Source organism: Suricata suricatta, chromosome 11 (assembly GCF_006229205.1).
Source record: "Suricata suricatta isolate VVHF042 chromosome 11, meerkat_22Aug2017_6uvM2_HiC, whole genome shotgun sequence".
NCBI lineage: Eukaryota > Metazoa > Chordata > Mammalia > Carnivora > Herpestidae > Suricata > Suricata suricatta.
This window is the reverse complement of record NC_043710.1, coordinates 56,013,189-56,041,091: the sequence shown is the minus strand read 5'-3', so window position 1 is coordinate 56,041,091 and position 27,903 is coordinate 56,013,189. Positions and strand designations below refer to the sequence as shown.

Here is a 27,903-nt window from a genome sequence, read left to right as displayed (position 1 = left end):
AATGGCAAGATTTCATTCTTTTTGATTGCTGAGTAATACTCCATTTTACTTATACACACACACCTTCTTTATCCATTTATCCATCGATGCACATTTGGGTTCTTTCCATACTTTGGCTGTTGCTGGTAGCGCAGCTATAAACACTGCGGTACATGTGCCCAGTGAGTGGCAGAAGTCAGAATTAAACCCCGGTGTGTTTTACTCCAAAGTCCCTGTCATTTCCTCCACTTCTGCTGCTCATTTGCTAATTTCTACCTGAAGACAGCATACTGAAAAGCACATATTCAGTGTAACGGGAATAAAATGGTAACAGGTTAGAGACTGTGTGAAGGTTTAAAATAAAAGCCCACTGGCTTTGAGATGAAGAAGAAATTTAGGAATAAAATAGTAAAGGTTTGTAAACTTAGTCAGATGCTAAAAATTATTTTGCCAGATAAAAAATCTGATAGCCTCTCATCTGTATTATCTATTATTAAAAGGTGTCCATGTCTATCACCTTTCTTCTCACTTCTTTCCAACTAATAACCCCACTCATATTTCTAATCACCCACAGGTATTGTTTTTGTGCATTAACAATTGAAACTCCAGAGCATATTTCAGAGGAATGTAATGAGTGCTTAATCAACCACAGTAATTCCCTGACTTAGAGCTGATTCCTTAACCAGAGTATCTAGTTTACCTTTTCAAAGTACATTAGGCTAATGGCTTGAAAGCCTTTTCCAGATTCTTCCTCAAATCCTTTTCCTGTTTGGAAATAGGGAAGACTCTTTCAATAGCACAGTAATATTCCTGTTACTTCCTAATTATTTTCCCATGTATCTTCATGGAGTCACTTCTATTTCCTTAACTCTTAACTAGTCAGAATGTCCTGATGGCTCTTATTTCAGCCACATGCTTGGGTATCTTCTTTTCAGGTGTCTTGGTCAAAGTATTATGATAAATGACATGAAATGAGAATGTAGCGACGGCTCCTCTAGGATTTTTACAGTGCCCTAACCCTACCTATTTCAAGGAGTCATTAAAAAAAGACCATAGCTCCGGTGGGCACAATAGCTCTGTAAGACATCAGAGCTTATAAACTCCAACATGCAAGCATGACTGACTGGTAGGATCTAAAACCATAGAAGAGTCAAAGTGTACCTGTATCATAGATTTAACTTCCTCATACAATTTCTTAAGTCTTCATTTCTTTTGCATTACTGTCCTCTGTGTGTGTGTGTGTGTGTGTGTATGGCTTTCTCACTCATTTGTACATGTATAGTCACTGAGATGCTTTGGGGTAGCCTCTGTTGCCATTTTCAGTTCTTCTCACAGCAGTCTGTAAGAAGAGTAGAGCCTAACAAGTTTACTTTGTCCTTCACCAGAACAGGTTCCTTTTCCTGCATTCATTATTCTTCTTTAATTTCTTTTAGCATCCATTTGTTTGTTTTGTCATTCTACCTTCATCTGATGCTGAATTCCTTTGGACTAGATCTCCCTGACCCCTCAAAATGTTTTCTACCCATTATGGCATAAATTCATAGAGAACAGATTATAGAAACTCAATCTTTTCACCACTGTTCTCAAAGCAGGGTAGAAGTCATCTGGCATAGCAGATGACTATGCTAAAGCATCTTTCTTGGGGTGCCTGAGTGGCTTGGTCGGTTAAGCATCTGACTTTGGCTCAGGTCATGATCTCACAGTTCGTGGATTCGAGCCCCACATCGGACTCTGTGCTGAATGTTTGCTCAGAGCCTAGAGCCTGCTTCAGATTCTGTGTCTCCTTCTCTCTCTGCCCCTCCTCCGCTTTAGTTCTGTCTCTCAAAAATAAATAAATGTAAAAAAAATTTTTTTAAATAAATAAATAAAAGCATCTTTCTCTTTAGACTCATCCTCTTTCTATATACCTTCATTTACATAATTTGGGAAAAGATCTTGGCTCTTAGAATACTTGATATTCTTTGAAAAGGCATATGAATTTCCCAGGTAAGAATCCTGCCCTTACTCTTTATCTTACGACAGAGACCACAGCTTAAAACTAGAAGGGTCTATGGTGTCATTCCCTTTCAACAATGATACTATGGATTCTCAAACTTAGCACGTTTTATTTATGTGGTGTGGAACACCATACCACCAATGCCCTCGACGCCTACAACATTACCCATTTTAAAAGATTCACATGAAGGTAGCCAAAGGAATATTTCCATTTCATGTTTTAAAAAGAAAACCCCTCAGGGCACCTGGGTGGCTCAGTTGGTCAAGCTTTGGACTTTGACTCAGCCATGATCTCATGGTTCATGGGTTTGAGCCCCGTGTCAAGCTCTCTGCTGTCAGTGAGGAGCCTGCTTTAGATCCTCTGTCCCCCTCCCTCTCTCTGCCTCTCCCCCACTCAAACTCTCTCTCTCAAAAATAAATATTAAAAAAATTTAAAAGTAAAAAATAAAAAGCAAAGCTCTTTGATAATATATATAATAATAATAATCCTTATTCTCTTTCCTTTTATATTAGTTATTTTGCCAAATTACCAGAAAACAGTGGTTCTGGTCAAAAAGCTAAAAAAGACTCTAATGGTGCTACGTATCTCTCAATACCAGAATTACCACTGTCATTGTGACCTATGATAAATTACTTTTTAACTCCTGACCATCAAAATAAGAACTGACCCCTGCTATCAACTAAATGCTTGTGTCCCCCCAAAATTCATATGTTGGTATCTGGAGGTGGGGCCTTTGGGAGATAATTAATAGAATGAGATTATTAGTCTTTTAAGAGACGCAAGAGAAACAACTTCTCTCTCTGCCATAGGAGGATATGGCAAGAAGGTATCCTACAAACTAGGATGAGAGCTCTCACCAGGAACTACAATTAGGCAGTGCCTTGATTTTGGACTTCTCACTCAGCCTTTAGAACTGTGAGCAGGACAAATTTGTCTTGCTTAAGCCACCCAGTCTTTGGTACTTTTGCTATAACAACCCAAGTACCTGAGATAATCCCACTAGTCAAAAATTAATAACAATGCCCACCTTCATCTTCACTGCTATCAGACTCAGGAAGTTTGATTCTTCTCCTCTTTTTCTTCATATTTTCAGCTTCTTTCGTCTCATCATCAGATAACTCCACTCGCTTCCCCCTGTTGACATCCAGGAATAATTTAAGCATGTTACACAAAATAAAAGTATAAGTATTCATATGCTACTACAGGTGTCGCTTCATAACTCATGGTCTTAATTCCACCAGACAGAAGAGTCAAAATAGACCAATAAGGATTCTTTTTGAGGATACTCTGCTGACCACAACTAAGTCATTCCATAAAGCAACCAGAATGAAACATTTTTCTAGCTCTCCTTATAGATCACTGGAAGCTACTTACCAGCTCATCAATTATCATTACAAATTCCTTATTTCTCCTATTGATCTTTCAGTCATTCAACAAGCTTTAAATAAACAACTACTACACACACACAGGCTTTCTGCTAAACACTGAGAATGCAAAGAGGAAGAAAATACTGTTCTCAAGAAGCTCTGGCAAAAGAAATAGATATAAATACCACCAAATACAAGACAATGTGATAAATACTACTGGACAAATAAAATGTTATGGGACAAGACTCTTATTTGAAAACTAAAAGCTAAGTGGAAGTTCATCAGGTAAAAAAGGAAGACAAATTTTAAAGAGAAGAAAAAAAAATGTGCAAAGGCAGAGACATAAGACCTTAAGGTGATCTAATGACATAATAAAAAAGCCTAGACTTCATCTTGACATTAGTTAGCTCCTCTGGATACTCTATCACACTATTCAAATACGTACGAGATGTAGTTTTTATCTTCAAGTAATTTATTTCTTATGTAACTTTAAATACCAACTTATTTTTCTACCTTAAGCTGGAAAAAGACAAATCTCAAATAGGTAAAAAACAGAAACAAAATAAACAACAACAAAAAGATAAAGAGCAGAAATCAATGAAATAAGCAGAAAAAACCTAACAAGGCTAAAAGTTGTTATTCTGGGGCAAAAGATTAATGACATTAGTAAACCCTTCTATAAGGGTTTACTTACAGATACAACAGGAGTGCCTGGGTGGCTCAATCAGTTAAGCGTCCAACTCCAGCTCAAGTCACAATCTCGCGGCTTGTGGGTTTGCAGTTCTGTGCTAACTGCTCGGAGGCTGGAGCCTGCTTTGAATTCTGTGTCTCCCTCTCTGTCTCTGCCTCCCCCCCACTCTCTCTCTCCCTCTCTCTTTCTCTCTCAAAAATAAACATAAAATTTTTTTAAAGAGACAAAACAACATACTACCAAAACCAGGAATAAAAGAATGAAGGAATCTATAATGGTAAGTACAGAGTCTATAGATCCTCAAAGAATAAGGCTGTATTAGGAGCTTTATGCCAATGAACTCAACAACTTAGAAGAAATAAATTCCTTTAAAAACACAACTAAAACTGACCCAACAAGAACAAGAAAATTTGGATGGGTATATTTAAAGAAACCAAATTAATAAAATAAACCTTCCCACAAAGAAAACTGGGTTTGAGTTCACTGAATTTTATCAAACCTTTAAGAAAACAAAAAAATATGTATCCTACACAAACTCAGAAAACAGAGAAAAAGGAAACTCCTCCCTACTAATTTTATGAAGTTACACAACTTTGAAACTGAACTCTGACAAAGATATTATCAGAAAAGTAAATAACTGATCTATAGGCCTCAGAGGTGCAGTGGCAAAATATCCTTATAATATTAGCAAATAGAATGCAACAATTAATAAAAAGGATAATGTATCATGACGAAAATTAGGTTTATCCCAAGAATGCAAGACTGGTTTAACACTTAAAAGCCAATCAAGATATTTCACCACACTAACAGAAACCCCAAATGATCATCTCAATAAAGGCAGAAAAAGCACCAGTCAAGATTCAGCACCCATTCCTAAAAAAACCTCTCAGCAAATCAGGAACAGAAAAGGATGGCCTCCATCCGGTAACGGGCATCTACTTAAAACATACAGTTAACATCATACTTGGTGATGAAATACTGAATGTATTCCTGGCTATAACCATCAACAATGAGTGTTATACCCATGGGCTAGGGACATCTTAACCTACCAATCTCATTTATTCCTAGGAGGTAAGGCCCACTAGACAGAGCCTTGAGCCTCTGAAACTTGAGCATTTTGTTGATGTTTTCTACGAGGGTAGCCGCAGCCTTGCTACAAAAGTCAAGTATTTCTGGGCCTATCAGTGCTGACAGTGTCTTTAGAATTTCTTTCAACAGACTAATTCCTACCAACTATGAGGTAGTGTCTCAAATTCCTGGATCCATTTTTAACAGCTTGTGTGCTTTTTATTTTCTTTTCTAATTACATTTTACCACTTGAAAAATAAACTCATTGATATAAAAAGAAAACAAAGAACTTTTTCTCTTAAATTTGACTGGAAATAGTAATCCCTCACTTGGCAATCTGAAGTGAAAAACAGACCCAGACACAATCAGGCACACTTATGCCATGTCCACAAATTTAAAATGAAATAAAGAAAAAAAGGATAATCAATTTAGATCACTGGGGCCCAAAGAACTGGATTTGGGCTCTAAACCATCTAAACTAGCTGATTCCACAGTTCCACTCCCTAGATAAGCTACTGAACTACTTCTTCATTTTGGTTACACAGCTGTATCCCTAAGGCATTAAGCAGGATTTAGCACTCAACTGAAAACTGCCCACTGTCAATGAGCCCAAACAGACCTTCTCACCCCCAGCAGAGACACTCTTCCTTCACAGGCTCCAAATTTTCCTACCTTTTTTTTTCCTTCTGCTGCATCTTAACAGGCTCTGTTTTTTTGCTGGATTTCTTCAGGCCTGTAGGTGCTGCCAGCTTTGGTTCAGTGACAGACACTGGAGGTTGCTCCACTATTTTTTCTTCTTTCACTGCTTGTTCTGAATCCAAATTGACTTTAAGTTTATCTACAAATACAGTATAGCAGACGATATATAACCTCACCGTGTAATATCAATCTATCATTCCTCTGAGAGTTGATTAAGTGCCAAGTTATTTGTTAGGAGCAGGGGCTAGAGGGATAAAAAACAGTCCCTGTCCTAACAGAACTCATGGTCTAGTCAGAGAACATTTCTCCTTTCCAACTACCACTCTAGCTGTAACTGTTTTCATTTCTGCCTCTTGCTAATCCTTCATTATATCACGGCCCTAGGCCAAATAATAGTAAAAGCAGGGCTTCAAAAAAGCACATACAACTTTATGAGGTATCATTGTTCTCATTTACTAGATGAGAAAATTAAGAGTCTGATGTTTCCCAAGAATGCACAGCTTACAAATAGTGACAACAGAAATTTGTACCAAGATTTTATTTTCAGTTACATTCTATCTTCTTAAACCTGGATACTCTTATTATCTCACTAATATCTTTATTATATAATTAAAAGGCTACTTTAGAATCAGAAGAGTTTGGTTAAAACTCTGTTTCACCCAGGGTAAGGTATCTAAAAGTCAATGTTCTCTGTAAAAACTGAAATAATACATGATTTACCCAAAGTAAATCTCTGATAGAAAAGAGAGCCAGGATTTGAACCTAAGTCAGTTTAAGTCCTTTCCTATTCCCCTACACCAAGCTGAAAAACACAAAAGCAACTACTATGCCGTGCCGAGGACTAGGAAATGCAAGCAGGATGGGCCTAGCCATCTGAGAAATCATAGAAGAATAGCCTTCGTGCTATATTCAGTGATAGTTTTTTTCAAGAAGTCATAAAATACTCTTAGCTGTAAACAGCATGGAGCTCTTCAATAAGTAGCTTTGGTTACATGTAAAATGATTTAAACCAGCTACAGTGTAGGGAAAAGACTGATTGATAGCCTTGGCCATTATACATGGCTTAGTATAATAATTTATAAATAAAGTATATTCTTTGAAAAAATAGATGATGGATAAAAGTATAAGATGCAGTTTGTTTATACTGTATCTTTTGAAGACTTCACGGAGAAATCTGAATGGTAGAATCCACCAGAGAATGGTAGCATTTTCTCTGGTCTTTTTAAAACTGTTGTTCTCAGGGCGCCTGGGTGGCTCAGTTGGTTGAGCCTCCGGCTTCGGCTCAGGTCAGATCTCACGTTCATGGGTTCAAGCCCCGCGTCAGGCTCTGTGCTGACAGCTAGCTCAGAGCCTGGAGCCTGCTTCCAGTTCTGTCTCCTTCTCTCTCTGCCCCTCCCCCTCTCATGCTCTGTCTCTCTCTCTGTATCAAAAATAAATAAAACATTAAAAAAAATTAAAAAAACAAACTGTTGTTCTCAAGTATCAGTACTTCTCAAACTTTTCTACCAAATCGTATAGGAAAGTAAACATGTGTCTCCAGGGACCCAGCGTCAGTAACTGACCCCCAAAAAAGTGGTTCTCTAGAGCTGCATGTATATCCTTAAAGTTTAGGCAAAATTTGCATTGTTACAGAATTTATATCATATTGACAGCAACTGTTTTAAAATTACATCATTAGGGGCACCTGGGTAGTTCAGCTGGTTAAGCATCCAACTCTTGATTTTGACTCAGGTCATGATCTCACAGTTGTGAGATCTATCCATTGACTGAGCCCCACATTAGACTATGGGAAGCCTGCCTGAGATTCTCTCTCTCTCCCTTTCCCCCTGCTCCTCCCCCACTCTTTCTCTCTCAAAAGGATAGGATAGGATAGGATAGGATAGATTAGGGAAAAACTACCTCACTCTTGGGGTAAGGAAAGCAAGGCTATTGCATAGAGTCTACCAATTTCAGGAAATTTATCTTAATTAAAATACCAGTGACCAAACAGATCCAGCATCCAGAGTTTTCACTCTCCGTCATGGTTTCACAGTATTTGGGGAACTCCAACTTATTTACATACACACTACAATTGGCCAATTAGCTGGTAAAAAGGCAGCTCATTGCAACACTTTCAGATTACTGTTAAGGAAAATTTAACTACATTTTCTTATCTGAATGATCATATCATTTGACTAATTAAAAGCATCTCCTTTTTATATTCAAAATATGAAACACCTTTACAAGCAGATACAGATGATGACTTTTTAATTTTGTCACCAATGCTGTAATTTTTTTCACATATGGAGCACTAAGGTTCTTGTTAATGAGATAATTCACATGCCAGAAAATTTACCCTTTTAAAGTATAACATTCAGTGCTTTTTAACTGTGCAAATATCACCACTATCCAATTTTAGAACATTTTCATCACCCCCAGAATGAATCCTGTATCCATGAGCAGTCACTCCCCAACCCAACCTAGCCTGTGACACTAATCTACTAATCTACATTCTGTCTTTACAGATTTGCCTATTCTGGTATTTCATATAAATAGATTTATATAATATGTGGCCTTTTCTGCCTAGCTTCTTTCATTTCACATGTTTCAAGATTCAACCATGTTATCATTCAAGGGTTCATTCCTTTTCACGGCTCAGTAATATCCTATTCTGTGGTTATATCAACTATGTTTATCCATTCATCAGATGATGGACCTTTGGGTTGTTTCACCTTTTTGGCTTTATGAATAATGTTGCTATGAACATTTGTGTACAAGTTTTTATGGAAACATATAGTTTTAATTCATTTGAGTAGATATGTAGGAGTGGAAGCACTGGATAATTATTTAACTTTTTGAAATATTGCTATACTGTTTTTCAGAGCAAGCACGTTATTTTATATTCCCCACAGCAGTATATGAGGGTTTGACTTCTCCACATCCTCGTCAACACTTGTTGTTGTCCAGGATTAAGTTTTAAATGCTTCAAGTCTCAACTCTTTTCATCCAACTCTCTTCATTTTCATCACAATGATCTTGTCATGTGTCAAATACAATAAAAATTTCATCATTTTACTTTTTTCTTTAATGTTTATTTCTGAGAGAGAAAAAGAGAGAGGGGGACAGAGGATCTGAAGCTAGCTCAATGCTGTCAGCACAGAGCCCCATGTAAAGCTTGAACCCACAAACCATGAGATCATGATTTGAAACAAAGTCAGACGCTTACCCGACTAAACCACCAGTCGCCCAAATAAAAACATGGAAAGAAATAATCTGTTAAATAAATCAACTTCAAAAGCATTCTTTTTATTACGTAAGTATTTAATTCTTTTATTTTATCCAGTTTCCCCACTCCTATCACTGTCTGCCTAGCAATTAAAATCATTAACTATTTGATTCCTTATTGATTTGTCTGTCTCTCACAGTAAAACATAAGGACCATGAGGGCAGAGACCTTGCTTGTCTACATTTTCTCCACTGTATCACTATGCATAATAGTTCCAAGTATGCAGTATTTGCTCAATAAATATTTCTGAAATAAACACATAAATAAGTATATACTTCTGTATAACTTCATTTTTTTTACGACTGGCAAATATTCACAGCTTATATATTTTAGAAATAAAAAATTTTTAATTCACTGGTTACAAACGCTTAAGAAAACAAAAAAAAAATAGTCACCAAGAAACCACACATTCTGATTGGATTCAGTGGACCAGCACCAGCCATGCAGGCCAGTGACATTAGCACCATCTGTTTTCATAGAAGTAGGGAGCCCTCCTTGTGCATCCTCCCTGCAACAGTACAGCATACTTCCCAGTAACCTGAAGTATCAAGTCTACGTACTTTCAAAACACAAAAATCTTCTCTAGTAGATTTTATGACAAATAAATACTATCACCCCAGTGTCTCTTCCAACCAATAATCAGACCAATAATCCAACCAATAATCATGGGAAAGCAGAATTCTGACTAATTCTGTTTGCACAGGCATGTAACAAAACACCTTCCCATAAGATCTTTGTAAAACTGATGCTCCAAGAAAATGTGCCACAATTGTCCCACGGCTCCTGAATTCTTTCTGGTATTATGCCACACAGCCCTCAGGGGAGGTGCACTTGGTATGAGAAGTATGAAAATATGGGACTACTGGTTCTTTCCATATAAAAGAATTCTAATTAGAACAAAAATTTTAAGGGTATCTGGATGGCTCAGTCAGTTAAACATCTGACTTTGGCTCAGGTCATGTTCTTCTTGTTCATGAGGTCAAGTCTCACATCAGGTTTTGGGCTGACAGCTCAGAGCCTGAGCCTCCTTCAGATTCTGTGTCTCCCTTGCTCTCTGCCCCTCCCCCACGCATGCTCTGTCTCCCTCTCTCTCTCTCAAAAATAAAAATGTTAAGATTTTCTTTAAATAAAGAAATGTTAGTTTCTCAAAAAATATTATTTTTAAATGGCTACTACCACCTGGCCCTTCTAATTCATATTGAGGTCTAGTTCGTTAACATGAGTAATCCGTAAAAAAATAACTATAGAATGTCAAAAAGATTTGTTTTTGCAACCCCTTGGGAGACAGTGGTAATAATTGATAATGGACACACCAGACAAACTGAACCCATCATCTAGGAAATTAACCTCAACACTGTACTGTTTAACCAAGCAGCCTCCCTTCTATTTTATCACCCATTTCCAAGAGCCCTATGAAACAAATAATTAATTCTCTTTTCAAGGCAGGAAGTAAAAACAGGAATAGTAAACTACCCCCCAAGAGATGTAAACTGAACTCAGCTGTCCCATTAAAATCCGCTGTCCCAGCTGGATTACTTGCCATTCAATATATTGGTCAGTAAACTGCAAATTTATGTTAGGATGCAGGAAGGCTAAAACTGGATATGGTGGCTCTCACCTCAAATATGTTACATTAATCAAAGGAAGGTAAAAACGTGCTTACTCATAGCAGCTTTTCCAAAAAAATTGCTCATCACATTTCCTTTCCCTGTTGCCTTGTTGCCTGCAGAAGATACCTAGAAGCAGAAAACATGTGATTTTTTTTAGCGTCTAGGCTGTTCTTCAAGTAGGAGTTTAAACAATCTCTTCAGATGTGGGGCACACTATCGCGATGGCATAGTCCCTATATGATCATGCCAAAATGTGTCAGCATTAGCTATAAGAACAAATTCACACCAGAGTATCTAATTTTAATCTCCAAAGCTTGGTTACTCATAGTTCTTTCAGAATTATAAACCAAGAATGTGTCTAAACGTTTGAGTATATTTAAAAACTCCTTAGTTTCATAGAATTAAAGCAGATCAGAGGTGGTAAGGTACACTACAGGGGAACCTCCAAAATGTTACATTTGTTATTATCAGAAGTGGATTTGAATTCTGGTTGTGCCATGTAAGAGCAATGTGATATCCAGGCAATTCACTAAAAATGTTTAGTCCTTAGTTTGACCACTTATAAAACAGAGATCGCTTCCTCGCTGAATAGTTAGGAGGGTTTAAGCAAAGATCAAACTACTGGCACACAGTAGTTTTATAAATGTTAAGTGTTTTCCCTCCACTCCCTTCTCCTTTTCTAAAGCAGAAGCCATAAAATCATGGTGATGGTAATAAGAATAATAATAATTATGGGGCACCTGGGTGGCTCAGTCAGTTGAGCAGTTAACTTTAGCTCAGGTCACAATCTTGTGGTTCATGAGTTCGAGCCCCACATCGGGCTCTCTCCTGAGCCCACTTCAGACCCTCTGTCTCCCTTCTCTGCCCCTCCTCAACTCGGTTTTTCTCTCTCAAAAATAAATAAACTTTAAAAAATAACAATAATCATGCTTTTCTGGAGCACTTTTAATAGTTTTTTAAATGAGACTTTTCTTAAGTCAATGTACTTAGTTGAGATGTGTGAACAATAAATAAGGATTGCAAATGAAGAAAAAAACAAGACAAATTCATAAAACAGAGTGAGAATGTTAAATACACTAGAAAGGAAGGCATACATGGCAAAGATCAGAATAGAAGATATTCTCAAAATGACATATTGCTAATATACAATTCCTGGCACTTTACGGTTTTCAAGTGTTCTCACATGCATGATTTCAACTGGCTTGCAAAACAATCTTGTGATGTGCACAGCACCATTTAATAGGAGAATCCAAAGCTTGGTGAGAATCATTATCAAAAGAAAAAGGATAATTTCAGATTAGAATATCAAGAATTGAAGGATTCAGACCACAGTGGAAAAACTAGAATATATTATTACATATTGGAACATACGTGATTAAACTATAATGCTCTTCTAGTTACCCATTCTGAGCTATAATAACATCTTTAAACTTACATTTGTTACCTCTTTAGCCTCTGTTTTGGTTTCCTTGTTGGCATCTTGGGTTTTAGAAGCAGCTTTAGAGGCAAACATTCCCATTATTCCCTTGGGCTGCTGTACAATCTGTTTAGAGGTAGGTGGACTATGACCATTGGTTGTCAACTCATTATTGACTTGTGTCTCACTTGATACTTGAAGAATTGACTGTTCAAACTTTTCAGATGATGAGGATTCAGTAGGAGCTCTGGGAACTGCAGCTGCACATTGTATGGCACTAAACCTGAAGTCGGAAATGTTACATTAATTTCAAAGTCTTGCTTCTTCCACACGATACTTAGAAAACTTTAGAACTAAAATGGATTTTAGAAATTTTTTTGTACAGGGGTGCCTGGGTGGCTCAGTCAGTTAAGCACCTGACTCTTGATTTTGGCTCAGGTCATGACCTCACTGTTCATGAGTTTAAGCCTGCCATCGGGTCTGCACTGGCAGCCTTGAGCCTGCCTGGGACTCTGTCTCCTGTCTCCCTCTCTCTTCTGCCCCTCCCTTGCTTGTTCTCTCTTGAAAACAAATAAAAACTCTCCTTTAGATAGAGAAAAAAGTATTGGAGAGATGTTGAGGGATTTGTCCCAGGCTATATGTCTAGTCAGTAATAGAATTAGGACTGGAATTTGCAATCTCCTACCATACCATATTGAACATCTTACTTTTTTGAAGAAAGCATCCCAATTGAAAACAGTAAAAATATACGAAAAAATAACAAAAGATTAGTAATATCACCATCCTTGGGAAAGCAAGTGGTTATCTCTTGTTTTTAAAGACCTTCACCTTAGAGGGCTAGGTATGCAATAAATATTGACTGAACCAAAATTATGAGCTTTAAATATTAACAAAATTCCTGGCAACTCTCCTAGCCAGAGTGGATCATGCTTTAAAACAAGGAAGAAGCTGGGAACAGAGCCACTGGTTCCTATGACCTCTGGTCCTTTATTGTAATTTGTTAATAATTTCTAATACTACCAACTAACAGCATCAGACAAGTAAGCCCAAAGCCAAGGAAAGAAATGTAGTATGCATGGCATATTAAAGGGAGCATTCATCCCTTCTATAATCATTATAGATGTGCCTGTTTCACACAAATCCCAGTTGTGCTTAAAGCAAAGTTCCTCAGCTTTTTGACAAGGAAAAACATTTTATTTCCCCCAGTCTTTAGCTTATTGGGAGTAGGTGAAAGCTCCTTAGAGGTAGGGAAGGGTATTATTCATCTTTTGTGTTTTAAGTACCCAGTACAAGGCCTGGCACAGAAATACGCTTGCAAGAATGAGAACTGAAGTCCCTGGAAGTGAGGCTTCTGGTTTCTCTCCCTTCTTTAACGTTATCACTTCAACTTGAGGTGGCAAAAGTTAAGAAAGAAACTATATGGTAATAGTAATTATTCAAGAGATCAACCAGGCACAACTTCTAGATTAAGTGCTAGAATAACTGGCCTAAGAAAAAAGTCCCTGATAAATGATTTAATTTCAGAAGTAACCTTAGACTGAGCAGCCCCAAAGCTAGAGTCTATAGCTCCAAAATCTTCCCTGGATTTATTACGGTCCACTTCAGGAAACCCCACACTAACACAAATATTTTGTGCATCTTGGGTTTTAGAAGCAGCTTTAGAGTTAAGAACAGACGGAAATCATTTCCTTTTACCCACTAGTCTTCCTCTCTGGCCTTGCAGTGCTTCCATGTACATAGAAAAGAGCAATGTTTTATTTCATTGTCAACATCTGAACTTGGCCCTGCAACAACTCTTTCTCCATTTGGTCTACATTCCACACCTTAGAGTCAGGATCAGAACTGGCAATAAGGAAGAGACCAAGTTGGGCTGGGAACATGTCCGAAGACAGAAGAATCTGCTCAGTCCTAAAATTTCAACTTTCTTCCTGTCACAGCACTTTTTAAAACACACAAAACAATGAGTCAGATCTCAGTTGGCCCATAATTCTCAGGGGTAATTACAAACTTCTTTATTGGAGATAAATTCTTCACATTTCTACCCATCATACTTTAAGTATTTAAGTAAAGTTTCATTAAGGTGTTTCCCATTACCACATTTCTACTTGCCATGTTTACTTTAGTGGTCCCTGAGTAAATTTCATTTTGAATTTCTGAGTTCCCTTTATTCCTGTTTGTCTACTTATCAGATACAACAGAAGAAGTGATTTTTTAGAGCCTGACATACCATGACTAGATTTTAATAAAGATTATTTTTGAAATCTAATAGTACAATTTACATAAACCTATTAGGGTATTCATCTTTTCTTGTAGTCCTTCCGTAAAAAAACACCACTTATCAGGGTGCCAGGGTGGCTCAGTCATCAGTTAAGTGTCTGACTTTGGATCATGACTCAGGTTCAGGCCCTGCATCGAGCTCTGTGCTGACAGCTCGGAGCCTGGAGCCTGCTTCGGATTCTGTGTTTCCCTCTCTTTGCCCCTCCCCCACTCATACCCTCTTTCAAAAATAAACATTAAAAAAAATTGTTTTAACCACCACTTATCTGTTATTACTCTTTAGCTATATAATTATATTTATTTAATAAATATTTGTAGCCCATTACACTTAAGGTCTTGAGCCGCAGAATAAAAGAACTAATGTCTATCATTAATTAACTCAACAGTTACTTACTGAACGCTTACCATTTCCCAGGCACCAGTTTCTGGTTACAAAATAGACACAATCCCTGTTCTCATGGAACTTACAGAAACTATATTCAACAAGTCTCCATTTCTCCTCCAGGAGCTGGCTGTATCAGTTACCCCTCTGCTCCAGTAGCTTCAACCATTTCTTCTTTTATGGCTCTTTCTGAACGGTACAAGTTCAGGGCATTCTCAACGATGTATACAGTACACCTCAGTCTCAGATCCTCTTTAGCGACCTCTCTCTTTCTCCATTTTATAGTCCAATTTCCTGAAAAGACTTGTTCATATTTGCTGTCCCACCTTCTCATGTTCCCATTTACTCAGTTCACCAGAATCTGGCCACTCTACTGAGAACCCTCTAACCAAGGCCATCACTAAACCCAACGGACACTTTTCAGTTCCTATTTTACTTAACTTTTCAGCAAGATAGGATATTGACAATCAGTCCCTCCTTCTGAAAACTCTTTCTTGCTTTTAGAAAACCATATATTTTCGTGATTTTCCTCTCATCTCTGGCTGTTCCCATTTAGGATCCTCTTGCTCATCCCTTGAAAAGTGGTGGTCTTTAGTGCTTACTATGTGCCATTCTGAGTGTTTTATATGTATTTATTCATTTACTCCTCAACAACACTTTGAGGTTCATACCATTGTTAGCTTCATTTTACTGATAAGGAAATTGAGGCACAGGGAATTTCAATAAAAGGGCAGAGTTTTACCTTCTGCCCTCTTTCATTCTATACATTCTCTCTAAATTACTGTCTCTATTGCTGTGTCCCAATTAATTCGCTATTTTCTCTAATTCTAAAATTTCTATCTTCATGCCGGATTTCTCTCCCTAGATCTAGACTTATCTATCTATTATATAAACATCTCCACTTGGATTCCCCACAGACTTCTCAAAGTCAACATGTCCAAACCCAATTCATCATTGTTCCTTCTCTCCCCAAGCCTACTCCTCCCCACATATTCCCTTTCTTAGTGATGACACCATCACCCAATCCAGCCACCCAGGTCATATGGTCATCATCCTTAACCTCATGAACACCCCAAGCCAGCCACACACACACACACACCTGGTCTCCAAGCGTGACAACATCCAGGTTTTGACAGCATGACTCTTTAGCCTTCATACCTCTTTACCCTCAATACCACTACTATACTTCAGATAACTGTCATCTCCACCCTGAATCACTGCAACATTTCTCCTCATTGAGGACTGTCTCCTGATTATTCCCTTCTGATCGATATTCACCATCTGAATGCAGCCAAATGATCTTTATTTATTTATTTTTTTTTTTGAGAGAGACAGGGAGAGAGCAAGCACAGGCAGGAGAGGGGCAGAGAGAGGGAGAAAGAGAATCCCAATCTGCGCTAGAAGTGCAGAGCCTATGTGGGACTTGATCCAACGAACCGTGAGATTATGACCTGAGCCGAAACCAAGAGTTGAACACTTAACCGACTGAGTTACCAGGGTGCCCCAAGTGATAGTTCCATAAATGCAGCTCTGATCATTTCACCCACCTGCTTCAAAATCTTCAGTGGCTCCCTGGGGCCCTCAGAATAAAGTCTAAACTCCTTATCCTAATAATTAAAGTGTAGACTGTGACTCTTACTTCAATCTTATATTATTTCCCACCTCTCAGTCTAAGTCCAGCCATATATGGTTCCATATAAGCACCACATTTCCTCACAGTTCTGTCCTCCCTCTTCTACTTCTCCTTTTATTGGCCACTTCTACTTCAGCCTTTAGGCCTTGACTTAGATGTCACGTCCTCCAGGAGGCCTTCTCTCTTTTGCCTCATCACTCCACCTCACCCAAAAGTAAGGGATGAGGGCCTGTGGGAAATACATGCATTCTCCTAACCTAGGACATAGCTATTTGATTTCCCACATCTCCCCCTTTTTTGTTTGAAGAATTTTCTTGCTCATGGGAGTTGAGGAGGGTAATCAGTTCATGACTGATTGTTCATGATATCTTGAGGAGGCCACTATGGAGGCAATCACTCAGAGGACTATGAGAATAGCAAGCCAGAAAGCAGTATTCTGCTTTGCAACGCGTTCCCTATAGTCTCCTAACCTAGGACATAGCTATTTGATTTCCCACAAGTGCCCCACAAATGTCCTCCTTCAGTATTACTCCTATTATAGCACTGCCACACTATACTGTAATTGTCTACCATAAGACCATGAGTTCCATAAGCAGGTACTGGGCCACATTCACTCTACAGTGTGTGGAATGTCATAGGTACTCAGCAGATCTTTGTGGAATGAATTCAAATGATCTCACTTAGTACCTCTCAAAGTAGTTGGCACTTAATATGTCTTGGGAACTGATCTGAACCTTTAATACAATCCCACAAAGTAGGCATTATTGTATCTAATTTAAAAATAAAAAAGCCAAACCTTAAAGAGTACTCTTTGTTTTTGCACCAAACCACCTGGCTATTAAGCAGCAAAGCCACAACACAAGCCTGTGCATTACAGTCCATCACCTCACTGAAAATGATATAAAGTATAAAAACAAACAAGATGTGATCCTGGCTATGGAAGATCAACTGCTTTTGGATGGAAGGTAGAGGGATAACAAATTAGAAATAGTTTTTGAAGGACATTTGCACTGGTTCCTGGAAAATGGGTAGGATTCAGACAAGCAGAGACTGGGGTAAGGGAGTAACGAGGGGGCACAACAAACATTTCTCGTGGCAGTGACAGGATAAATACATGAGAAATAGATTTATGGGGAGTCCACTGGGGTTTTCAATATGGGTTGTGGCTGCTATTTTTCACCTTATGATGTACTAATAAAACCAGGCATGTGTCTTACTGCAAGATAAATGGGGTTTTACTAGACTTGGCATTCACTCTTAAGAGGCAGCCACTGTGTAAACATCTTACAAAATCAATTCGTAAAGAAGCCCACAAGGAACATTAAGGAGCTCACTTGCTGCAGTTCTGCAAGTTGCTTTTAAGGATGTCATAGTCGGTATTGAACAGAGGCCCACTGTCCTTTAGCATGGCTTTCTGGATGCTGTACACATGGATGCTGGCAGTCACAGCTAGCTTGGACTTCACTGCTACAAGTCAACAGGAAAAGCAGTCTGTTAATACACAAACTTCATAGCATGTGGGGACTTTAACAAGAAATCCTTCTGCATTAAAATTGTTTGCAATCTGTGGTGGTCCAAAAAGTCCTAAAAGGCCAAAGAGTCACATACACAGTATAACATCAACTCTTCTGTCTATAATGGGGACATCATGACAAGGTAGGTGGTGGTGAGTCAGTTCTAAGCACAACACCTGTGAGGGTATCACTCATCCAATGGACATTCAGTAAACATTAATGAATGATTGATGATGACTATGATGTTTTCTTTTTTTTTCAGTCAGGGAAGAATCTTACACTCTAGCATATAACTGAAGAATAAGTAATTTCTACCTGAGAAGACTCAACTATGTAATTCAATTTTTGTGCAGAGAAAGCAACTCTATAACAAAAATACTAACCAGGCAAGTCTGCAGAGGAGAAACACAGAAGAACATAAGAACAAATGTTAGATTTCACGAAGAAAGGGAATATGCCTGAGTCTCTAGCATGTAGCACAGAGCTTGACATAAATACTCATTATGTATCTACTGAATGAATAAATCTCACTTTGCCTACCACTGTGGGAATTCACAAAGAAAAAAGTGGACATCTCCACGACCCTAAATACTTTGGAGTTCATTTGTAAGAGAATGACACCACTGGCAGTAGTCTTTATATATGAAGTATATATATTCTATATATATGAAGTACAGGTTTAGTCTGGAGACAAAAGTCCAGATCATGTGGACCCTGTTATAGAATTTCTTTGAACTGAATTTTTAAATACTAGAACCATAGCATTAATAATCCTGAAATGGGAAGATAAAAATTTAGTTTAGAAATAAAATTAAATCTTTCTGACTTTGGAAAAGCATTCTTTAATTTTCTTGCTACAAAACTGTTCTGGAACACAAAATAATATTTAGAGACTACTGTCTTTTTACAGTTGATGAGGTGTTCCACATGGTATTCATGATAGTTTTGTGCACGAATCACATGAGCTTTGAGATCCTGTGATAAAAGTGCTTTATAAATGTCAGCAGCTACTGGTCGTAAAAATGGGAAGTTAGGCAGATGTGGTATCCTATTTTAACATGTCTCAGAAACTACTAATAAAAGGAATATTCAGCTCCTCAGTTAAATAGCTGAACATATTTTATGCAGATGCTAGGGGCAGATTTTTTTCTGTACCTACACTGATCTCATGAAAGAAAAATCTTGCCAAGTCGCTAAAACACTTACCTTCCAGTTTATCTTCTCTCACTACTGCAACCTTGTGGCACTGTAAGGACATAACACCTCATTAGTGTTTATAGCAGTACAACTTCCAATTTTAAAGTTTCTTTGCTGATAATTCATTTGCACTTGGATGTGAAATCACAAACATTAGGTTCCTAAAAAATCTGTGTTACAGTTTAATAAAGTCAGACTTATTTTTTAACTTGTTTACTTTAAAATTTCATCAGGTTAAGGAAAGTGATAGAATACACATATCAATGATACAATGAAACCAAACAAATGGCAGCCCTCAGCTCACAGTGCTGCCAGCCCACAGGTCCCAAACCACAGAACAGGGTGAGTGTGTAGCCAGGCCAAAGCCCCCTGTCTGTGTGGCCCGGGCCTACTGAACACACTGATCGTGAAGGTACCGAGCTCGGGCAAGGTGTGTCATCGCACATCACCAGATACTTTGAGCTGAAGCCCCTCTCCACCAGACCCACTGAGACAATAGACTTGGGGCACAAGAATTGGTTAGCCAAGACTTTCCCTAAACAAGGGAAGCTCATCTCGGACAATGTCATGACTCAGCTCAGCCCTGCGTGAGCTGAAAAATCTCACCCAACATAGCTGGGTACTGGATAGTTTTCCAATAACACTTCCAAAAACAGAAGCCCTGGATCATATACCAAGTAGATATGATGATTAATCTGAACATGCCCTTTGAGGTCATTAAGCAACACCTCACTCCTTGCTAAATGCATCCACCTAGCCGCCAGGTCTACAACATCAAATTCATCCCTCCCAAAACTTTGAGCCACAGTGATCTGACTGGAGCATCATCTATCATCCAACGTGAGAATAATATATCAGAGACAGTTCTCAAGAGAGTGAAGGCTTACAAAGCCCAAACAGAACTGGTCCTGGAATATTACCAACCAGTCAAAAGGGGTATTGGCTACATTCTCCACAACAGAAACTGATAAGATCTGGCCCTATGTATACACTTTCCTACAAACAAAAGTTCCACAAATGAACCAGAAGGCATCAGTTACTACATGAGGAAAACTGCATTTACCTAGTAAGATGAGCATAAGCTCCTCATCCTTGCATTTGGAAGCTCCTTATCCTGAGACTGGCACGTGTGAATTCTTTGAGAATTCTACTAGTTTCATTTCTACTGATTTTATTTGAAAATTAAGGATGTGTCAAATAAGTGAGATACAAAAACTCACCTTTTGAAATTATCTAGTGTATTTTATCTGATAATCTATGGGTGTGCAACTGAAAAACATCAGAAATGCCTAAACTTTAAAAAAACTTTTATTTAAACAATTTTTCTAAGTTTATTTTTGAGAGACAGACAAAGCACCCAGGCACGAGCTGGGAAGGGGCAGAGAGAGAGGATCCCAGGCAGGCTCCACAGCGTCAGCACAGAGCCAGAAGTGGGACTTGAACCCACAAACCATGAGATCATGACCTGAGCTGAAATCAAGAGTTGGATGCTTAACCGACTGAGAAACCCAGGCGCCCCTAAAAAAGAAAAATCTTTTAGAGCAAATTAAAAAAGCAAATAGTAGTAATCTAATGTTTGTTCAGAAGAATAAGTGGTTGATAAAGTTTCCTTACTTTATGGAAAAGAAACGAAACAAATTCCATGTCATTTGGGGAAAGTATCTTATCAGAGGCTTTTGCATAGACTGATGCAAAAAAACCCCAAAAAGCATCTTTAGCACTGTAGTATATGGCTTCGTGATATAGTATGTCTATAAAATTCCAAGAAAAAAACAACTGGACTTACAGATTAGTTGCAGGATGCAAATTCACTGCTACCTTTACACTAAGATACTTATAAGCTAGCCATATATGCTGAATTTATTTTGTTGTTAAACATACCTTCAATTTACTCGGAATTTTCAATTTACTATAAAAATGTATTAATATACACGTAAGAAAGTTTATTTTCCTAAGACTTTTTTTAATGTTTTATTTATTCTTAAGAGAGAAAGACAGAGCATGAGTGGGTGAAGGGCAGAGTGAGAGGGGCACAGAATCCGAAGTAGGCTCCAGGCTCTGAGCTGTCAGCACAGAGGCCAACACGGGACTCGAACTCATAAGCAGTGAGATCATGACCTGAGCCGAAGTTGGCCACTTAATCGAATGAGCTACCCAAGTGCCCCCCTATGACTTTTCTTTTGAAAATACATGTGTACTGAGGGATATGATTTACATCAGAAATAGAAGTTCCTGCAAAAACACCAAAATTGAATTTTCAACAGAAAATGTAATTACAGTCTTATGGTTTCAAATGTTATTGAGTTTAGAAATTTGCACTTTAGGATCTACTTGCTAGTTTGCTTTGTAGTCAAGATGTGTCTTGACGAGTAACAAATTAATTACAACAGAAGAACAAAAGAAAACTCATATAGGAAGGAACAAGGAAACACAAATAGATCAGGTATGCTTGAGGAAAATTCCCTTGATATATATAGCAATCAAAATTCATACAGAGAGCAATTAAAAGGATTTACATGATAGGTTGAAAAAGACCAAGAAAATAACTGAGTTTGCTGACTGAGTTCTTTATTCCTAATCAAAGAAGTTGATACCTGCTAGTATTCACTGCCATAGTTATATCCACTATTATTTGGCAGGAAGAAACTTTACCGGTGAGTATAATCTGAGTTCCCGTATTAAAATGAAAATGATTTGATTCTTTAATGGGGTAACAAGGATGCTTGCTTATCTTCTGTGGCCTGATAGGAAGAATGGGGCAATATAAGAGCTAGAGGAGAAATGTGACTCTTCAATGGCATATTTACTCTTAATGTACTTTACTCAAATGAAACAAGTCCTTGTACAAGCCATTATTAACTGCCTTTGAAAATGTAGCCCGTTTTATTCCAGTCATTCAAAATACAAATGCCAGCAAGTGGTTCTTATGTATTTTGTGAAGGAAAAAAATTTATTTTCCTTTCATCTGATTTTTAAAATTTTAATATTGATCTTTCAAAACAGACCAAGGCTGGGGTGCCTGGATGACTCAGTTGGTTAAGCCTCCGACTTTGGCTCAGGTCATGATCTCATGGTTTGTGGGGCTGAGTCCCACATCAGGCCCTGTGCTGACAACTCAGAGCCTGGAGCCTGCTTTAGATTCTGTGTCTCCCTCTCTCTCTACCCCTCCCCTGCTCACACTCTGTCTCTCCTCTGTCTTTCAAAAAAAATAAATAAATGTTAAAAAAAAATTTTTTTAAATGGACCAAGGCTTTTAAGAAGGATTTTAGCAAACATTTCATTCTTTACAAAATTTTCTATAATGCCTCATTTGAATGCTTTCTAAAAATGTTGTGAGCTCCTAAACTTATGAATTATCACTAGGTTATCCGGCATATATTAGTATTAAAATAATAGAATAAAACTAATTTTTTTTAATTTATTTATTTTTGAGAGAGAGATAGCACAAGCCAGGGAGAGACAGAGACAGGGGGAGAGAGAGAATTCCAACTGGACTTAGCACTGTCAGCACAGAGCCCAAGGTGGGGCTCAATCTCATGAACTATAATATAAGATCATGACCTGAGCTGAAATCAAGAGTTGGACGCTTAACTGGCCAAGCTACTCAGGCGCCCCCTTGAATAAAACTAAATTTTAAGATGGTGAGAAATAAACACAAGAAACAAACATAGCATCTCAAATAGTGTGAATAAAAGAGAACTTCTTAGTAAGTTTCGTAAAGAGAATTAACATATAATCATATGGAACCAAATAAAAATGTAATCTGTCTACACAGATTAGAATAAATTCTAAATCAAGCAGATTTAAGTGTAAAGAATGAAACCATACATATACTAGTAGAAAATATGGGTGAATTCTTCTACAAACAGATAAATTCTACTATAATGTGATATAACCTGCAAATGAGGAAAGGTTTCCCAACTATAAACAATAAGAAGAAATAATTTAAATAACCTATAAAAACAAATTTACAGTTTTTAGATGACAAAAATAAACCTTAAGCACAAAGTACAAAGAGAAGTGATACAGTGGAAAAATACCTGTAACTCATATCACAAAGATTATAATATATAGCTTCTAAAATAGAGAAAATTAAGAAACTCCTTTAGAAAAACAGCAAGAGATATGAAGACAGGTCACAGGAAAAGAAACACAAATGACCCTGAAACATGACAAAAGGCATTGCATGGAAAAGGGGAATCTCATACATTACTGGTAGGAATAAAAAATGGAGAGGTATTTTGCAATTACCCAACAAAAGAACATACACGTCCTAACAATCCTCAGAAATGCAATCTTAAAAGTAGCAAAAGTATAAAAAAACACAGATTAACTATAGCACTATTTGTAAAGGCCATATATTGTAAATGACTCAAAAACTATCAATATGGGACTACTGAAAAAACTAAATCTTATCAATGTAGCATCAGGTGGCTGTAATAAGGAATGAGGAATATTTGGTGGTACGTGACTGGCTCAGCTGAAAGAGCATGTGACTCTGGGTCTCTGGGTCATGAGTTCAAGCCCCACATTGGGTGTATCAATTACTCAAGTAAATAAATCAACAAACAAACTTAAAAAAAAAAAAGGAATATTTCTAAAATTGCTATGGAATAATGTTCATGATCTACTGTTAGGTAAAAAAGCAAAGTGTAAAAAAGGGGGTATAGTATGAAAACTTTTATCTAAGAAAAGGAGTAGTAAAGGGTTGCCTGAGTGGCTCAGTCAGTTGAGCATCCAACTCTTGATTTCAGTGCAGGTTGTGATTCCAAGGTTGTGGGATCAAGCCCCATGTCAGACTCTGCACTGAACATGGAGCCTGCTTAAGATTCTCTCTTTCCCTCTGCCCCTCTCCCCCACACTTGCACGCACTCTTTTTAAAAAAAAAAGGGGGGGGAGAGTAATATGAATATATATTTGCATATATTAAAAATATAAACAACAACAACAATGAAAGAAAAACAAGATCTACTACAATAAGGAAAAGCAGGGAACCTAAAAATTTTAAGTAGGGAAAAATTTGAATTTAACTAGATACTGAGTTGGTGGCTTATCCACAGAGAGAAGTTATTCCAAGTGACTCTAAAACACAGGCTAATTGCAGGTTAAGCATCTGACTCTTGATTTTGACTCAGGTCATAATCTCATGGTTTGTGAGATGAAACCCCACCTCGATCTGCACTGACAGTGCAAAGCTTGCTTGGGATTCTCTCTCTCTACCCCTCCCCTGTTCACACACTATCAAAACAAATAAGCATTTAAAAAAAATAAAAAATAAAAAAATAAAATACTAGCTGATTGTGCATCCCTAATTAGATATATCCAATAGACAAAAGGAAATGCAAAGAAATCTTAAAGTGCTTTCAGTAATCACATTAGTAAAAATAGTTTACTTTTCTAAATCTCGTATGTGTGACTAAAGCAAGTATTTTTTAATATTTTAACATATTTATGAATAATGTTAGGAACTACCAAAATTCATAACATAAGAGAAAAAAGCAGTATAAAATCAAGTAAATTTTTTTTCAAAAGTATAATTTTTATACTTAAACTGGGAATATTAGTATGTTTTCAGAATGCATTTTCTCTGTAAAAAAACAAAAGTCGGGGTGCCTGGGTGGCTCAGTTGGTTAAGTGTCCAACTTCAGCTCAGGTCATGATCTCAGAGTTCATGGCTTCGAGCCGCACATTGGGCTCTGTGCTGACAGCTCAGAGCCTGGAGCCTGCTTCAGATTCTGTGATTTCCTCTCTCCACCCCTCCCCCATGTGCTCTCTCTTTCACTCTAAAATAAACAAACATTAAAAAAATAAAAATTAAAAAAAGCCACTCCAAAAAATGTTATGTTCTGTAAAACTACATCAAAAAAATTACAGAGCTAATTAGAAAAGCAGCATTAGGAATTAACCACTCAAACTTATGCAATTTTCTAAGTAAGGCATTACAAACAAAAATGGGTACATTCAGGAGAAAATCTGGATTGCCCAGAGAGTTCAGTGGGGCTAAATGCTGCCAGAGGGAATACTAAAAAGGCCTAAACGCAACACAGTCAAAATGCTAACTTGCTTATGCTAAACAATGCATACCAGGGTAGAGTTCTGATTCAGTGGGTTTCTGGTAAGATGGACACAAGGGTGAGGCACCTGTGTGGCTCAGTTGGTTATGCGTCCGTCTTCGGCTCAAGTCATGATCTCACTCAAAATTTTATGAATATGTCAACATACGTATTTTTCTTTCAGATTCTCAAAGGAATCAGTGATCAAAAAAAGAATAAAATCCACTATTTTAAAGGAACACAAAAGAGGAACTTGGGTGGCTCAGTCAGTTAAACATCCGACTTCAGCTCAGGTCACAATTTCATGGTCTGTGAGTTCGAGCCCTGCATGAGGCTCTGTGCTGACAGCTCAGAGGCTGGAGCCTGCTTCCAACTCTGTGTCTCACTCTCTCTCTCTGCCCCTCCCCTGCTCACACTCTGACTCACTCTTTCTGTCTCACAAATAAACATTTAAAAAATAATAATAAAGGAACACAATGACTCTAAGGTAAAGAACTGACATGACTAGGGGCACCTGGGTGGCTCAGGCAGTTGAGCATCTGACTCTTGATTTTGGCTCAGCTCATGATCCCACAGTCATGGGATGGAGCCCTATGTTGGGCTCTGTGCAAAGCATGAAGCCTGCTTAAAGATTCTCTCTCTCCTCCTCTGTCCTCCTCCCCTGCTCATGGTCTCTAAAATAAAAAATAAATAAAAAACAAAAAGAATTGACATGACTAGAGTGAAGGCAACGACTAATTAAGGAAAGAGAGAGGGCAGGATGCCTGGGTGGCTCAGTTGGTTGAATGTCCGACTTTGGCCTAGGTCATGTTCTTGTAATTTGTGGGTTCAAGCCCCCCCACTGGGCTCTGTGCTGACAGCTCAAAGCCAGAAGCCTGCTTCAGATTCTATGGTTCCCTCTCTCTCTGCCCCTCCCCTGCTTGTACTCTGTCTTTCTCAAAAAATAAACATTTAACAAAATAATACATAAATAAAAGGGCTTTGCCTTATAGAAAAAAAAGGGGGGTCTAGTTAATCCTGAAAACAAAAGGAAAGACATTCAGATGCAAACTTGGGCAGTATCCACTCTAAAGCTATGTGTGCAAAGGATTCTGGTGGCAGGTTTATTTCTGAAAGCAAATGTATCAGGTCTGCTTAATTTCATGTTTCTGATTGATATAGAGTGACATCTGATTTTGTCTACACTTCTAAATACCTTGTTATCATCTGGCTTGCCAAATAGTCTACCAAGAAGGAAAAAATATGCTGGTCACAGAATATAAGGATCTGATCCCATAGCTGTTGTTTCTCCTTGTAATTACTAAATTGGCATTCTAGTTTTAAATTTCGCATGATTGGGGCTCTTGCTACAAGATAACCCCAGTCAATATTTTGATAAATCATGCTTTTCTGAACTGAGAGTTCTAAGGGAAAGTCAAAAGAAAGAAAAACTTATACATTGGTGGATCTCTGAACAGGAAATTTAATCTTTGGGCTAAGTTCTATGGGGATGCTGCTGGTGGTGGTGGTGGAAGCACAAGAACTTTCAAATTAGAAACTTTCAAAAGAACTTTCAGATTAGAGGTTTGGGGAAGTGAGAACAGAAGAGGTGTCCCTTACTTTTGGGAGGAAGACACAAGAGAAATCATCAAAGTTCCCAAGGATCAGTCTAGTGCCGAAGAAGGAACAAGTTATCTCAGCAGAGCTTCTGGTGCCCCCATCCAGGCAGGGGAGTAATAGAATGATCCTTGAACCCTCAAGAGGGACAGGGAAGTAGCTAAGAGAAAGTCGGCAGACCTGAGAAAGCTTTGTGCTCTGGATGATAAAAACACAGCAGTGACCTGTGTTGATGAATGATCAGATACCAGATGGGATTATAAATAGACACAGGAGAATAAAGGTGTTCCTGGTCTATGCCTCTGCACTATATTAGCTCAGTCCCCTGCCAACATCTCCAACCCTCAGCCACTGAGACATAAGCCTACCAAAATGAAATTTTTCTAAATTTCAAATTGAAATCAAATTCATTAAAAAAAAAAATAATTAAAACTGGACTTTCTGAACACCCAAATTGTGGCTCGACATCTGAAGAGGATGAAAATTAACCATCACTGTCCCCCAATAAGAAGAAAGAGGAATAACCGAGTAGTCTCCTAATGTCTTGTTGCCTAGGAAAACTGCATAATCATGATACAGTCTCTGCATCACAGCCAAGAGATTACCCAAACTCAAGAGTTTTAGATTTAGTCTAAAAATCCAAAATAATCAGTTATCTTGAAGGTAATTTTTAAAACTTCCATAATACTGAATCCTGTTTTTTCCCCCCGTGTTATGTTATATAACCCGGTTTATAGCTCAAACATATTTCAGCTCATGATCAGATTCTGACAACTTACAGAATGTCCATTCTGAATGAGACTTCCAGACACTAAATAGGTGACGTGTAGTTGGGCTCCTGAATTCTCCTTTCGTTTCCTTTCAACATAATCATACAGCATCCTGTTCCAAACAAGAGGCACAAGTCATTATTAGTAAGTTTTTACCTCATCAACTCTTAATTCATGACTTAAAAGTTAAATATATTAAATCTGACAGTCCATCAAATTTTTACAGAATATTTTTGGTACATCCCATGGACAGAGAATTTTTAAAAATGGACTTTAGAAAGGACATACAGGCTGGAATCAACTTGTATGGAGTTGGCACAATGACAACAACACACAATGAATACAACAATGAATCAAGAAAAAGTTCAGTCACTAACTATCCTGGATAA

General features: G+C 37.9%; 1 protein-coding gene and 1 pseudogene across 2 annotated transcripts in view; one reads left to right on the top strand and one right to left on the bottom strand.

The window, feature by feature from the left end:
• Positions 1–27,903, bottom strand: part of POLD3 (DNA polymerase delta 3, accessory subunit) — a 45,622-nt gene that overhangs the window by 10,277 nt on the left and 7,442 nt on the right. Inside the window, exons 3-9 of one of the 2 annotated variants that reach the window (XM_029914622.1) lie at positions 27,524–27,626; positions 19,105–19,144; positions 17,719–17,851; positions 12,111–12,375; positions 10,729–10,801; positions 5,774–5,939; positions 3,003–3,109 (exon numbers count right to left, since the gene is read on the bottom strand). In XM_029914622.1, coding sequence (XP_029770482.1) covers positions 3,003–3,109; positions 5,774–5,939; positions 10,729–10,801; positions 12,111–12,375; positions 17,719–17,851; positions 19,105–19,144; positions 27,524–27,626 — 887 coding nt within the window. The remainder of the gene's footprint in view (positions 1–3,002; positions 3,110–5,773; positions 5,940–10,728; positions 10,802–12,110; positions 12,376–17,718; positions 17,852–19,104; positions 19,145–27,523; positions 27,627–27,903) is intronic. The other variant, XM_029914623.1, reaches the window with a different exon arrangement.
• LOC115306629 lies at positions 19,658–20,142 on the top strand (annotated as a pseudogene).